We start from the raw sequence: 16,056 nt of genomic DNA, 5'->3' as shown, positions 1-16,056 counted from the left end.
TTTTCTGTACAAACCATTGCACACACTAGGACACCTAGTGGCTAAAAGCTGCTGGTCCTTCTCCACTGTTCAACAACTTCTCCTGTAAACTTCCACCAGGAGCATGGTGGGAAATAATCTAAGAAGGAATCTACTTGCAGTCTTTTAAATAGTGACCCTGCAAGGTCCCCAGTCTTTGCAAAATCCTAGACTGCGACTGAAAACTCTGTGACCAATGACACATTGTCTTTAGATGTGAGAGGGCGTCAGACTGAAGTCTTTTAAAAGTCTTTTCAGTGTCCTCTCAAGGTCGTCTAGTGTATGGGAGGCACAAGGGACGGCAATGTGTCAGTTGACCAGACTGAAACTATGGGAAGGACTTTGGTGCCGCCACTCAAGTTCCCCCTCAGGATTGAGTGGAATCTTTTTGGTGATCACCTTCGCTCTTCATCTAACGTTATCATGTCTCAACGTCATTTCATCTTGTCAAAATGTTTCGGTTTGCAAATACCTTCAAAACGACTTTCCCATCAGCCTGAGGGCTGTGCATGGGGGTTGAGAGTTAGTTAGCGAGCGTAGGCATGCTGAGAGCTACAAAACACGGCAAACAATATACCTTCGAATTTCGAATATTTTTGACCGTTGCAAAACGTCCACTTACAACTGTAGGCCAAAGGGATGTTCCCCTGGTCACACTCTCATTTCCCATTTGTCAATGGGTTTATCTTTGTACGCACTGTGCAGAGGCGTGCAGGAAATGAAATTATTTTAACTCTCCTGACCTAGAGCACAGTGGGACTGCAGACGTGGTTGTGGCTGAACGACTGACAATCAGGAGAGCGATGGGAAACTGAAAGAACACAATTTGAACTTTCTGATCCGTAGAGATCGTTATAATTTGAATTTAATAAAGGACTTAATTCAATTAAAAGTTATATACAAAACTGTTCCTTTAATATATATTGCAAGTACTAGATTATGTGATATAATGAAAAGACATAACGTGAAATTTAGAATATTTTTTAAATCATCAATCTATTTGACAGTTTCTGAATGGTCACCGATTGTGACCGACATGCTGCTTACTGTACTGGCTCTCTCTGACAGGAAAGTGGCTGATGGGAGTTCCTGACTGATCCTCCTTCAGACGCACGGACAGAACCTTTTTCTGCAGAGCAGCTGACTTCCTGACCAGGAATACCTGCACCGGAGAGGAATCGTCGGTCATGACGTGGAAAATACGCGTTAACATTCGTATCACAGGACGGTGGCCCCTCACCCCTGGTGGCTGCTTGAGCAGTACGCGACTGGCCTCCTCTTCACTGACCACCAGCAGCAGCCACACCGGGTGGGTTTGACTCAGCCTGTCCAGCACGCTCATCCTCCTCCGCAAGGAGTCATACCCAGAGTCCCTTTCACCGCCCAGCCCGCCGCAGTGGGGGGAATGCAGGTAAACGCCACTCACCTCGCTGCCCAGCCTGGCAGTGTGACAGAGAGCGACAAACAGAGTGAAAACACTTGTGCCATCTGCTGGTGAAAAATGAGCAGCAGTGTGAATATATATTTACAAACTTACAAATACGGGTGAAGGAAATCAAATTTGACAGTGTACAAAACAATGCAGCACATGCAGATGGTAAAATGCCTTCTGCCTTATTGCGGCAATATTTGCAGATATTGTAAGGCAAAAACTAGATTAGGTCCGGTGGAGGAAAGTTTTGTCTAAAAGCAATATGAGAAAAACAGCTTTACCCCCGTAGTTCGGTGGGCTCCTTGTCCATAGTTGGAGAGGTCTGGACCATCTCCTTCTTCAGCTCCCCGATCTCCAGTGCAAACGTGTCGATCAGCTGGAAGGAGACAGAAGGAGAGGCTTCGAGTGACGAGTTCATATCAGGGGGAGAAGTGGAGGGCGAATACCAATAAACGAAACCGGTGACATCGCTCAAACATAAATCACAACGAATGAAACTGATGCTTTGTGGCGGACGGACTGCACTGGTCAGATCGAGAACAAAAGGCAGGGAAGGCGGTTTGTCACATTTCCCGTGCCAGGACCTCATTTCCTATAAGCAGGAAACAAAGCATTGTCAAAGAAGTGACCCGGGACTGGTCACAAAATTTCCCAGGTTGAACTGCAAAGACACACGCAGGTTTTTATCCAGTAATAGTTTCTACAATGAACAGCACAGCTGTCTGTGAGGTCATGTAAACATCTGGATGCTTGTAAGGTTGCATCTCCCATCAGCCAAGATAAGTACTGTCAACACTTTCCTTTAAATCTGTGATTGGGAAGAGTTAATCAAAAAAATAGAGGCTGGTAATGACAGTTTGTCATGCCTTTGTACTGTATTCAGTTTTGGCTCATAACAGTTTTGGCATTCAAATAGCATTCCGTATTCAGATACGGCAGCTCTTTCTACAATCCCTAACTCCAGCCTCACAAAGCATACCACAACTACGACATGTTGCCACTGGTTTTTAGAGAATTGAGCCCGTAAAAATGTTAACATGTGTATCCCATGTCACTGTTCATATGGGCCTCAGTTATAATAGAGGAGTGTGTTCTTTCAAACAGAACTAGAGAGTTTAGCATTTTGGCCAGCTCCATTTTGTTTTTTAAACCAGAAATAACCATATTTGACTGAGAGCTCGAGGACACAGCACTGCACGTACACCTGCAAACTGCTCCCATTGGACGGTAGTAGCTTTATCAACTAGTCCACTCTAAATGAGTTACTAACCACATATACAGAATGAACACCATCCTGTATCGGTAAAGACTCGAAACTGGCGATTGAGGGACGTCATAAATCAAGTGAGAAGTAGGGTCATTTTGTCATAGACCCCTACAGAAACCGACTTGTTGGGTCAAGTCTGCTGGTCATTCAAGAGAATACAGGTTTCAGGTACTTCACTTTCTGGACCCTGTGTGTACCGGACGTCCATTGTTCAATACAGTCTATGGCTGCTGCGTCGGCTGGCCGTGTTGATGAGTGGACTGAAGCGCCGGACCAAATTACAATGACTGTCGGCGCGCACCCGTCCCTTTCACCTCACAATACCTTTGCCTCACGTCTTTCCCGTGCAACCATTTCAACTCTCCTTTGCTTCCTCCTAAAAAGGAAAAAAAAACATCTCATCTAAAGTAAAGAGCGATGTGAGAATACATTCTGGCAAAATTCATTGGTGAAGCACAGTTAAACACCCCCCCCCCCCCCCCAAAAAAAGGACTCCTTAAAAAACAGCCAGACGCTGCTCAGTTAAAGGCTGCCACAAGTTGTTGACTTGACTTGTTTTTTCCTGCATTTTGCACATTCCCTCTTTCCACATTTTTGAGCACTCCCAGGGATTCTGGCGCGTCCCGAGACTTTGCTGAGCAGATGTCGGAATTCGGTGACGCTCTGCACTGATAATCTGGGTCCGACGATGCAAACAAAACAAGGGCGGCCACATGAGCGCAGCGTAATTAGGACCAGAGCACTCAAGGCGATCAAGGGAAAGTGTGTCAACATCCACCGAAACGTGGCAAGTTCATGTCACATCATCAGGGTTTCTCGATTGTAGAAAAACTCCGCCCGCGTGGTTCAAACACAAAGGGCTATACAGAAACATCCTCGAGCTGTAGGTGTTGGTCTTTAGGAACACTTCCTGCATCTGAACCAATGCTGCCATTGCACATTTCACCCAGTAGGAGGCATCCTCTACCATACTACTCTCCACCGGCCGTGCTGCGGGCCAGACCACAGTAACCACAGGCCTCCCCCCCCCCCCCCCCCCCCCCTCGCAGGACTGAGAGGAGCCAGCTCTGCTGAGGAACTCAGACTCCCCCAGCGTTCCGTCGGGGTAAAACTCCCGTTACACAACGGGTCAGGCCGGTGACGCTCAGGTTGAACCATTGTGGTGACAGAAATTACTATGAGAGTCTCCATCACAGAATCAGTCGACGCTCTCTCACACAGCGGAGAGACAGTGTCAGCTTTCCTGTGAGAAAAACCTTCAAATCAGATGCTGCAAACGGCCAAAGTGTACAGTGCAGTGTAAACTGCACGACCCCCTGAATTAGTGCTGCCAGACTGCGTTAATCGCAAACAGGGGAAAAAACATTTGGGAAATGTGTTATTTGACTGGCACTGTAGGACAACAGTGTTTAAAAATGTACCTCAAACTGTCAACGTCAACCAACCAATTAAATTGTCAACTATTTCAAAGTTTTGAGTCAACACCAATCCTCCGCTGCTCCGATGTGAGGGTGTGCTGCCCGTCTCTAGTTTCTGTGTTCCAGAGTTCCAAGGTCTGGCGACAAGTAATAAATAGTTTTAAAAAAAATCAATGATGGCAGATCATTATGAACTCTTCATCACCTAATGATTCATTAATATAGTATGCCCCAGTCTGTTCTCTGGTAACCCATCATTATCTACTATATGGTATAGAGTACAGTGAGTACGTACGTCTCTGAGGGGCCCTGGGGCCCCCCCAGAGACTTAATCCAGCCACGGAAAGAAAGTCGAAAGATGCTTATTACCTTCTGTCAGTAGACAGGCACTGAATTATCTGAATGAAAATGCGGGATTGGGGCCAGAGGAGAAGACATGGGAAATTCCTGAGCTATAAAATGAGGGTCAGCGAACACGAGCGTCGCAGAGTGACCGGGTCTGGGCAGAGTGCCGCGCCGAGCCCTGATGGCGGCGCTCGTGCAGGCCTGATTTCACTCTGACTTCAAGAGGAAAATGACCGACATCCAGGAAACACTCCACAGCTCGAGTCTGCGTCTCTCGCTGACTTTTATACGCCTCTCCCACTTCATTCACCTGGGTTTGTTCCCACTTTTATTGACTCCATTCACTCTGCACGACACACGGACACGGCAGGACAGAGGGAGGCGGCTCTCGCAAGCACGCACACACACACACACACACACACACTCACACACACACACGTAGACAAGCACACACAAACTTCTAAAGAAGCTACACTAATATACATAAGAGGTAAGTGATTCTCTGCATGGGCTGCTGTTAAAGCCATGAATGGAGTCAATGGGAAACTATGTGTTTGGTTTTGTCACACGGAAACACACACACACACACACACACACACACACACACACACACACACACACAGACAGACAGAGCACTTTAACAGGGCTGGCGAGGATGGAAAAGGCTGCAAAGGAAATGAAAAGCGAGACAACATTCAGTTTTTGTTTCATAGTCGTGGTCTAAATCTGTCTTCTGGAGCTCTGTAAGCCGTTGCTCATGTGCGCTTCAGCTGGATGAGGTGGGCAGATGCGGCCGGTGAGAGCTGTAACTTTTTCACGTAGACACAGCGAGCGTTTAAGGTCCCCTGCTCCATGACATTGAGCAGGAGGTACAATGGCAACGCTGCAGCTGCTGTAAATACACTGCTGAGGTACAGTAAGGTTAATCTATACTTTATTGTCCCAAAGGGGAACTGCATCACATAACATGCAGCAGTTCAAATTCTTCGTGGAGGATGTGTCTTGAGTCAATTAGAATCTTCTGTTTCATTTCAGAGTTGCAAATTTCACTTTGTAAAATACACAAAATAGCAAATCCCTCTTGGGTTTATGAAATCCAGATTAGCCACGAGTGAGAGAGATGGACAGAAGATTAACGTCTGAAAACAAAGATGGAATGTTCAATTACCAGCATCCACAATCATTTTCTCCTGGACCCCGTCGTCCTTTTATCAGGTGAAAATTGGATTTTTGCAGTCAAACAGAGTAAAAGCTGATGATTCACTCGGTATTAAACTTTTGTAATGGGTCATTTGTAAAGAATATACAATTAAGTAATATTTCTAAAAACGAGAGCATCTGACTTCTAGGATTTGAGGCAAGGAAGCACCTACCATCACTGATGGGTTTAGACTTTTTTGAGACCATCAAGGGCAAACAACTAGATCCACTTTGGGCCGATGGGCTGTGACGGCCCTGTGACTGTGTTTTTCCGTGTGTTTTGTTATGTATGAGTGCTTGTGCGTAGTATCAGTATACGTTAAGTAACTGCGCCAGTTCCCCCACAAAAAAAAAAGAGAAAATTACGGCAATGTGTGGCGCTGTTCAGTCGATTTGACATGTGGAAATACGGATGTACGCATTTTATCTGTCACATTCATACACTGTCAGAAGAGCTCGTCATCGCCCGCATTAAAGCCGCTCCAAAATCTCACCTGGGGCGCCAACGTTGCCAGGGCTGGCTCTGGATATACCTGCTGTAAATTAACAAACTACTGATAAAACTACTGTATTTTGCCAAGGCATGGGAGCTATGTATTAATATATAATCAAGAGATTAGCTATCACTATACTGTATATTCACACAAAACCATACCAGGCCAGCCTTTGTCCCTTATTTCATAGTAACAAAGTTGGCAACCCTACCCTATAAGCAGTCTCTGTGGGCCGCCCGCAGCTATGATGCTGATTCATTTATGATACATATATCAGTCTCTCAACCAATGTAGTCAGCCAATTTTTAGTTCATTTTAAGACACTAATTACTTAGAAAACACTGATTCCAGGCTTTCGGGGGCCCCTCACCCTTGGGCCCTTACGTTGCGTTACGTTTCTTTGCGACCAGTTAGTAAGCAACTAAAGCAACTTAGTTTTTGGATGGGATCCAACCGCTGCCACCACTTGCACTCACCCGACCAGCAGTACCGGCTGGCTTCACTCTCCAGCTCCAGCCTGCCCTCGCTCCACACCGCGCTCTCCCTCCCGTCGGGAACCAACGACGAACCAGCAAAGCTGCCAGCGTAAATTACACTAAACCTGTTCACCCCCCCCCCCCCCCCCCCCCCCCCCTCCACAGCTGGTGGATCATGGCAACTTGCCGCTTCTGGAAGCTGCTGATACCAAACCAGACACCCATCTTGGCTCTGTGACTGCCTCATCTGCAGACATTAAGGTGGAAGAAAAACTCCGCGGTGACCCCCCTCACATTCTGTTTTGCGCCTTTTGCATACAGAAGAGTGAAGCAGAATACAGGTCCAACATCCCCACCTTGAACCGGGTGTAAACAGGGCTTACGCTTATAGCGAACGATGGCGGAAACGGAACAGACGAGAACCTGGGAAGAGAGATACGCGGAAAAAGGGGGTGAGAGAGAGTTTTATTCCTCCCGTGGATGCATTTGTCAGGCTGCCAACAAATGCAGCTGGCTCTCTTCATTTCCAAGCGCGGCTCCAATATGTGGCAGAAAGTGAAGGAAAACTCTCGTGACACGGCTCCACTTCAGAGTGTCATCAATCAACGCTCTATTACATTTCCTGAACGCACGGGGGAAAGTGCTCGGTCAGACCAAGTAATGTGAGGATGACAACAACTCGACAGGATAAATCCATAAATGATCTTATGACTGTCTGCACAATGTGAGCGTGTGTGTGTGTGTGTGTGAAATGTGAGTGTCAGCAGGAAGATTTTTTTATTAGATGAATAGTGTTTGCAACATCTCATAAAGACAAAGACAGAAAATTATTGGTGACGTTCACTGGACCGGAATGCAGCTAATAGAGAGAAATGACTGTTGATCAAAAGTGTTGAACAGATGTTTGGTAAAGTACGTTCAAATAAATGTAGTATATTAACTTGTATATTAATGCTATCTCAACCACACCAAGTCATGTATAACCTCTACAGAGTCAGAGGCTAAAAACCACCAAAGGCGATGGACTCCTCCCCCATTACAGGAGTTGTTTTTGTGTTATAAACACGAAAGCTTTAACGAAAGTTAAAGGCCTGATAGGCAGGACGTGAGTTGCTTTTCTCTCTGGCGTCAGCTAGACTCCCCGTTACCTTAAAGAAGCTGCCGCTCCTGTCCGTCAGGCCGCTGGGGGGATTCCCGGCCGACGAGCGGGCGGCCATGTTCGACGTCCGGTCCCCGGGGCCCGAGTCGCCTCCTCGCGTCTGAGTGTGCGCGCCCACGTCTGAGACGGCGTCTGCAGGGAACCGGAGCTCTGCGGGTCAGAACAGCACATTTGACTTCAGACACTTCAGCTGTGGTGCAACCAGGGGAAATTCCTGCTTTCGCCCACAGCCAGTGTTCTGGAGGCGCTGGTCTGCTGGAAGGCTCTCCGTCTCTACTCCTTCTGCTCTCCCTCCCCCTCCACACGTTCACCTCTCCTTTCACTTCCCCGTCTCGTCTCTCTTCATTCCTCCTCTCTCGCAAAGCCTCCGACCTTTTGGTTTTAGCTCATTCCAGTCCTCAATTCTTGTTTGGTTGGACTCTCTTTGCCTGACTCTACTGTTTCCTTCTTCTCTCACGTTTTCAATCTTTTTCTTTTTCCAATATATTGCTCCCATGTCCTCGTACATACATAATTCATTTTGGCGAGCCCTGCTACCACACCCCACCCATCGAAGCAAAGCTTTAAGGCCTTTGGGCTTCGGTAAGACACTGGTCCTGTGGAATTTGAAGGACTTGGAAAAACCTGGAATTTATCTCAAATCGTCACATTTAATCATCGTATTTATTTTATTTCATTGGTTTCCCGTTTCCCTCTGTCAGATTCAGTTTCCCTCGGTCCTTCCGTCTTTCCCCCCAGGCGGGCTGAGACTATCAGGGCAGCCCTTCCCTTCCCGGCTGAGGTTCACGGTCCTCGCCGACCGGGAGATGCTCTGTTCGCTCGTCTGTCCGCTTTAATCTCTCACAGGAAGGAAGCCGCCACCCCCACCACCACCACCACCATCGAAGGCCGATGGGGGAGGGAAGAAAAAAAAAATTCAGACGGTCACGTCAGGAGACTTTTTCGGACAATCAGAATTGAAACCGAACACTTCTAAAGGGAAGTTTTGCGTGAGACCAAAATGGAAACATCAGTAAAACTCCAAACTGCCCACCGTGGTCAGTGGTTAACAAGGCACAGGAAAGAATAGATTGGATCTGGTCTCCAACAATTGCCATGGTGCTGTTCTTATTGCATTGTTGTTGTGAAATTTTAAATGAGCTCTTACTCTCGGTGCTACCATTTTGTCTCCTACGAATTGATTGTCAAAGTCATCTACGTCATGTCTCTGTGTTAAGGACTGATTGTTGTACACGACGAGTGTATATACAATATTGCAGTCTCATCTGCAATATTGTTTGTAGTAATGTAATGACGGTTTAGCAGATGATATATTCTGTGTGATCATTCCTCAATATGAACAACGAAGCAGAAAACGGAACAGTAACAGCCTCTAATTGGCACTAAAGACAGTGTAGTTGAGCATGATGGAGATGTGCTCGGTTTTGCAGGTGTCAGGTCATGAACCTGCATTAAATGAATACATTAACTCATAAATTAAAGCATGTTGAACTGATGGTGGGACAGGTTCCGTCAGGTGACCAAAATGTTTATATGAATGTGACACGAATGTGTTGTGTCCATCCAATGGAATTCCAATCCATAAAAATCCCTCTCGCTCTCTTCGCTCACACCGTTCTAGGCATGGGCACTCATATAAATATAGTTTGTCCTCTAAAAATATGTCCGCCTCTGATCACCTGTTGCCCTTCAGTTTTTCTTTGCAGTCATCTGAGTAAAAAGCTTTTCCCTTCTCTCTGGATCACTTTTCAGTTCTATAGACAATCATGCTAAACATTCGAATTTATACGGTAAGAATTAGAGGTGGGGAAAAAACAAAGCAGAAAAATGAGATTCATATCTTAAAGATATCACACGGTGAGATTTTCTGGTCTCAGGAGAGGACAGACAGACGATTTATCTATTGATCAAGATCAGTCAGCGTTTACGGTAACTGACTTCAGTTACCGTAAACGCTGATGGCGACGGAGTCTGTGTCCTGTCTCAAAGTAGAACTGATAGTCTGGCGCGATGATTTCATTTCCACAAACGGAGGAAAGTGAAGAAACAAACACGCCGAGAGCACGGGCGGGGGGGGGGGGGGGGGGGGGGGGGGAATTCAACGATGAACTTTACACAATGGTTCCCACCGAGGAGATTCCTGTGAACCGGTGAGTGGCGAGTCTTTGTGTCCACACACTGTTGGGTACCGCAGGAAACGACACTGGACTCGGACCATCCAAGACGTCGCCCACGTCCGGGCGCTCCCCAGCACTGCGCGTGCGATCAGTCGATATGTGCGTGGGGCGTGTGATCCTCAGCCGACGCATCTGAGCAGCGCTGTTCCTGAGCTGAACCCACATGCGGGCTCAGGTGCGTCTGTAAAACATGCCACATGAACAGATCCGCCAGCTCTCTCTACTTTTCACAGACGGTGAGAGACGCAGACCAGCCCCCAGTGCCCCTCATACATACGCAGACTGCATTGTGTTTTACACAATGATCATCGATGAAGCATGACAGCAGGACTTCATTAAGATCTGTGGCGGTGTTTTGTTTTTTTTGGGGGGGGGGGGGGGGGTTCACGGCCCACTCTGATTGGCGGGGGACCCTCATTTTCTCCCAGTAGGGTGTCAGGCTGTCCCACATGGGAGCTGGTGAATAGCTGCAGTGTTCCGCGGACCTACATTGTTAATGGCTTGTCCCCTTTAAATGAAGTAGCCTTTACATGCTTGCTTTATCACTTGTAACTAATGGCTATTATTTATTATGACACATATTAACTAATGTCTTATACATCAACTATAAGCTGTTGATGAGAATTACTGGGTTGCCGCAATCCCTTTAGATGGTGTTTAACCTCCTCCTGCCTCTTTACGTCACTTGGTGGACTGGTAAACCACGCGACTTCTGTGAAATAAATATTTATCTAACTTCTATTCAGTGAACCTCCTTGTCAACGATGAAAACTGACGGCTTGATGAAATGATTTTTTTTTTAAAAAACAACGAATAATCAATACCATATACGTACCGAGTGTTTTCATGGGTAATAATGTAACTGTGTCACTGTGTGTAATGTATAAATGTTACCCGACTGTCAACAACAGACCAGGCTCAGGCCAGAAGTCAAATCAGTGTTTCCCATGCCATTGATGAAAGATTGTGGAAGAGACTTAACATGATTTGTGATCCTTAACCCTAACCCCCCCCCCCCCCCCCCCCCCCCCCCCCCAAACCAGTAAGCCTAGGGGAAACACTGCGAATCATGGAATTTGCCTTTTGTAATATTCCAAAAAAGATCAACATGTAATGGATAAGAGCCTCTAAATGATTATAACAACAAACTGGAAAGTAACTTTACGTATAAACTTGATTTATGTCAGTGATTATTGCTCTGGTGAATTCTTTTTTGTGGTCATCCAAAGTGAAACTCTAGTGGCAGCCACGCAGACAGTTTGCTTTAGTTTGGTCCCACAACACTCGGCTGTTCACAGGGACTGTTCTTCTGTTTCCCCTTCAAACTGACTGATATCCCCCCCAGCACAAACACTGCCAGAAAAATGAATAAAAACTAATATTTCCCCCGACAGTCTCCCTGTCCCACCTTGTCAAAACATATGCAACAAACTTAAGTGCTATTGGTTTGAACTGTCAGCACAACATGAAGCGCTGCTGTGTGCGTGTGTGTGCGTGTGCGTGTGTGTGTGTGTGTGAGAGAGAGCCAGTGAACAGTGTTGTTAGGCTGACAGGGCTCCACGCTGCTGTCCGAGCCGCCGAGCACGAGGTGGGAGGGGGGCTGCAGCTGCATAAACCCTCCGCAGATGAGAACCCCCGCACCGGGGGCCGTGTGGTTGCCCCGAGGCAAACCAGATGAGGATGGTGTGTGGGTGTGTGGATGGGTTCGCAGGACATGGGCGATGGGGCAGAAAGAGAATGTGTCATTTGAAATGATACATTGACGTTGACTATTTACTTAAAAAGGTAGCGGCATCTATTGTGAGGAAAACCTGTCAACAGCCCCACAATTGTGTGTGTGTGTGTGTGTGTGTGTGCGCGTGTGACCGCGCGTGTGCGACCGCCGAGCAGTATTTGGGTCAGCGGCTCTTGGTGAGTTCAGCTGAACCGACTGTCCCATGTTTGCACAGTTACAGAGGAAAATCTTTGGTTTTGATGAAACACACAGGAATCTGTCGACTCGAGTTTTTTCCCCCTCCCGGACAGAAGGTTAGGATAACTTTCAGCTCTTCCATGACATGTTTACGGAAGTTCTGTCCCGCAAACGCCGACATCGCCAACAGCCAGGGCTCTCTTCGCGAGGAGTAGTCTCACAGTAGCAACACACAAAAGCGAACAACTGCAAAAAAAAAGAAGCACCAATCGAACAGATCAACTTTCACAATACAAGGAGTCACCGGACTAAATCATGGTCTTAAAGTGTGTCAGCCACAACTCTCCACACTGAAGGTCAGCCGGGAAAAGCCTTGGCTGTTTCCTCTGGGCTACTCCCCTTTAAATCAGTCCCAGGAGTTCTACATGGATGGAGGTGGGCCGTGTCGCTACTTGTTCAGTTTTGAAAAAGGAAGAGAAGGAACTAGCGGAAAGAGATATCACTTGCCTCAGAGCAATACATTTGTAAGGTCGGATCACAAAAAGATGTCCAAATCCTCCTGTTTAGGCTTTTTCGCGCATGGTTACTGTCTCCGTTTGGGACTTCATGTACTCTTTCCAAGACATTTCAGATAAAGCATAAATCTCCTCTTTTGATAACTTTTTTTCAACGGGGCGAAAAATGCCCCAGTAGACTGATGTTTGCCCGGTCTGAAGACCGACGGAGATGAGGCAACGTATGAACGACAAACGGCTACAACAAGGCGTTCCGCTCCAGTCCACCAGGGCGGCGCGATCTCGACCGAGCAGCGCCACAGCACCGGTGAACGGCCGGGTACGTCGGAGGCCGACGCCACGGCACCGCCACCGCGATAGGAATGAGGTTGTCTATCGGTTCACCGCTTGCGCATGCGTATTGTCGCGTTTCTGCTGGAATTCAAAAGATTGGGGCGGGGAAATCGGCGTGACATCCCACTGCATTGCTTTGTGCTGTTTAATACTGTGTTCAGCTCCGATCGGTTCAGGTTCAGGTTGTTGTCGCAGACTACAGTGACCACTTTATTATGACCTATCAAAATGAGGAATATATTGGTTTCAATCGTTACGTCGACGTGTACCTGTCTTCTTTCGCTTTTTCCCAACATATTCAAATATATAGCGCTGAAGGCCCACCCCCAAAGGTCCCTGTACTTTCCTAAAGTACTACCCCACGAACAGGGACTTCATGGGGGGTAGAAACATCTACCCAGAACTTAATTTAGGTCCCTGCGGCTAGTTCTCAACAGTTGGTGAGAACTAGAGTTGCAGTGGGTGTCTTTCTACCAATGGTGTCAGTTCCCCGGATGAAACACTTCGAGGATGAAGACTGGTGGTTTAGTAAATTGTACGTCTAGTTTAACGTTCCCAACCTTCGCCAACCAAGAGCAGCACACAGCCGCTTTACCTTACCGCGGTAGCTCTGAGTCGGACGGCTGATTTGCGGAGTGATACGCTGCTGCTCTGCACCGGCGCGAGTTGGAAAAAGTTGCTTCGACATATTAACTATGCATAAGTCCCTAATACAACCCCACTTCAAAATCACTGAACTATCCCTTTAACCTTGCCCCAAAAGCAAACCGGAGCTGCTGGTGGCTAAAAACGCATGGTAAAAGTACCAAATATATTTTTTGATTATTATCTGTCTAATTAGTTCAATTGTTAAGACACACTTTTTTTGAACATGATGATAGTTTGGTATTTGGCATGATTGGTTGTTGTATTGTAATTTCATACTTACACTGGCTCATTTACAGTGTTATTTATTTATTTATATATAATGGTTATGTTTTGTAAGTGGCTTTGGACAAAACGTCTGCTAAATAGTAACAGGTAGTTTACGCGGCGGCGTGGGACATGGACAAAGAACGATACTTTTAGGCAGTCTAAGACAATTTTATGAACAAATCATTGTGTATGAGAATGCAACATCAACACTCAAATACAACTGTAACATAACTGGTTAAGTTGTTCACAGTGAGCAAAGACATATGCACTTCTGGCGAACATCTTCGTCTGGATCAAGAGTGAAGTTAAGTGGGTTTTTTTTATCGTGCAGCAGATGGATTATATTTTTTTTCATCCAGACGCTCAGCAGAATCTTTGAGGTTTCTGGAAATACCTCAGAACAGCTGTAGGTGTTGTTTAACAGCCTCGTGGGCCTTTCAGTCACGCTTCCTCAAGGGCTCCTTGATTTTTCATACAGGCCCACGGCTCATTTTGCCCTGAGATCTGAATCTGAATTCATGCATACAGCTGATATTCAGTTGAATTCATAGGACAAAGCTCGAAGATGAGCGTTTGATTTCATGCGGGATTACTGCACACAGCGGCGCCGCCCCTGTGAAAGCGTTCAGTGTTAACACCGCCCACGGGGACACTTTCTTCTCCCACTGGTAACTGACAGTAAGCGAAGATGACATCACTTTTCATAGACCTGGGGAGTTCTCAGTTCTACCTTCAGGTTGCACACTGGCCGCGGCGGGACTCTCTGACATTTACGTATCTCTCTCAGGCGATAAAAACCAAAGCACCTGAAGGAAGGCAGGCTGCAGCGCAAAAAGAAAAAAAGTCAAAAAAAAATCAGCTAATCAAGTAAAGACAAGCTGCAAGTTCTTTTTCAATAAAATACCTTTCTGCTGATTCATTTCCCCGCAGCCGTATGAAAGTAGGGCTCTGTGAGCCAAATCAAGCCCCCGGATCTGCAGTGAAGCTAATCTCCGCGACAGATTCCAGAGAAGCTTAAATGAGGAAATCGGCCCCTTCATTACAGTGATAAACGTCAGATAACCGCTCATTTAGAAAATGGGCTGCACGGGAGTTAAAGGGGCAGTAAGCGTTTTCTGGGGAAAACTTGTTTTTGTTGTGATTTTCCTGCTCTGGCCGAGCCGCGAGCCTGGATCCCCGGAGTAGGAGTCCCACTAGTGGTTAGTGCGTGGTGCGGTCCGCACCATTTTTGGGGTTTGCGATTTACAGAGCGACCTGCCCCGAAAACCCACCTTTTTTTTCCGGCCGGCCACAGAACCGACAGCCAACGCACGGCAAAGGAATTATTCGCGGATTTTTACAAATCGTGAGTTGCTTCAGAATCGCTTACTGCCCCTTTAATGTGCGTTGTGTTCAGGTACCGACAGGTGTCGTTTGGACAAACTGGAGAAGCTGCAACATGCTGAAACAATACATACTTAAATAGGTTCTTAGAGTTAAAGGGGCTGTATGGAAATGAACAGAGGGCATGTTGGTTTCTCTGACAGTGAGTTTTTGTAGAGCGGGAGGGATTTTATAAAAAGATTTCCCATCACTGATTTATGTTTTATTATCACCTCCACCAAGGAGGTTGTTTTGGTTTTGTCGGTAGGATTACGCAAAAACCACAGAACAGATTTCCAACAACCCTGGTGGAAGGATAGGACATGGGCCAAGAACCCATCCAATTTTGATTCAGATCCAGACAAAGGGGCGGATCCAGGAACCTTCGCTTTCTGTAACGTTATGAAATAAGACATTTTCAGGATATTTCGAGCGATTTCCCCGGGGAATAATGCGCTAGATTTAGGGGGCTGATATTTATGAGTGTGTGCAATTTGGTGCAACTCGATTGGAATCAAGGACACTGTTGAGCCTTGACGGAGGTATGCGCTCTCTACTGAGGGCCGTTCTGATCATCACTGTTTTGTTATTTGGAATCCAGGGGTTAGGAACAGAAATGCTTCAGTGCTTAAACGGGCTGTAAGCGATTTTGGATAAAGATTGTTTGTTGTTGATAGTTTGACTGCGCTGGTAGGGACTAAAACCCGCCTGATTAATAGCGTCTGTCGCTAGCACGGCTCCTAATGTGTCGAGGAGCGATGTTGACAACCTGCACATGCAGTGATGTGTGGTGCGGTCCGCACCATTTTTTGACAGGACTGCGCCGAGAACCCGTTTTTCTCTTTTTCAGCGCACACACTGACCCGACATCTAGCAGGCCGTGAGGAAATATTCGCTGAATTTTACAAAAAAAAGTTTGTTGGATTAAAATCGCTTACTGGCCCTTTAAGTTCATCAGCAGCCACGGAGTCCGCCAGTTCAGTCATTCAGCGTTTACGTAGAAGCTCTTGATTGGAGATATTGGACATATTTA

General features: G+C 46.6%; 1 protein-coding gene across 2 annotated transcripts in view; it reads right to left on the bottom strand.

Moving 5' to 3' along the window:
* LOC118312854 (ras and Rab interactor 2) overlaps positions 1-16,056 on the bottom strand; it is a 33,743-nt gene that overhangs the window by 15,828 nt on the left and 1,859 nt on the right. For both annotated transcript variants that reach the window (XM_035637846.2, XM_035637847.2), the window contains exons 2-5: positions 7,799-7,959; positions 1,732-1,826; positions 1,259-1,457; positions 1,066-1,180 (exon numbers count right to left, since the gene is read on the bottom strand). In XM_035637846.2, the coding sequence (XP_035493739.1) occupies positions 1,066-1,180; positions 1,259-1,457; positions 1,732-1,826; positions 7,799-7,867 (478 nt within the window). In that variant the 5' untranslated portion in view covers positions 7,868-7,959. The remainder of the gene's footprint in view (positions 1-1,065; positions 1,181-1,258; positions 1,458-1,731; positions 1,827-7,798; positions 7,960-16,056) is intronic.

Source organism: Scophthalmus maximus, chromosome 8, assembly GCF_022379125.1.
Source record: "Scophthalmus maximus strain ysfricsl-2021 chromosome 8, ASM2237912v1, whole genome shotgun sequence".
NCBI classification, from domain to species: Eukaryota; Metazoa; Chordata; class Actinopteri; order Pleuronectiformes; family Scophthalmidae; genus Scophthalmus; species Scophthalmus maximus.
Note: the sequence above shows the minus strand (reverse complement) of the source record. Positions and strands in the feature narration are given on the sequence as shown.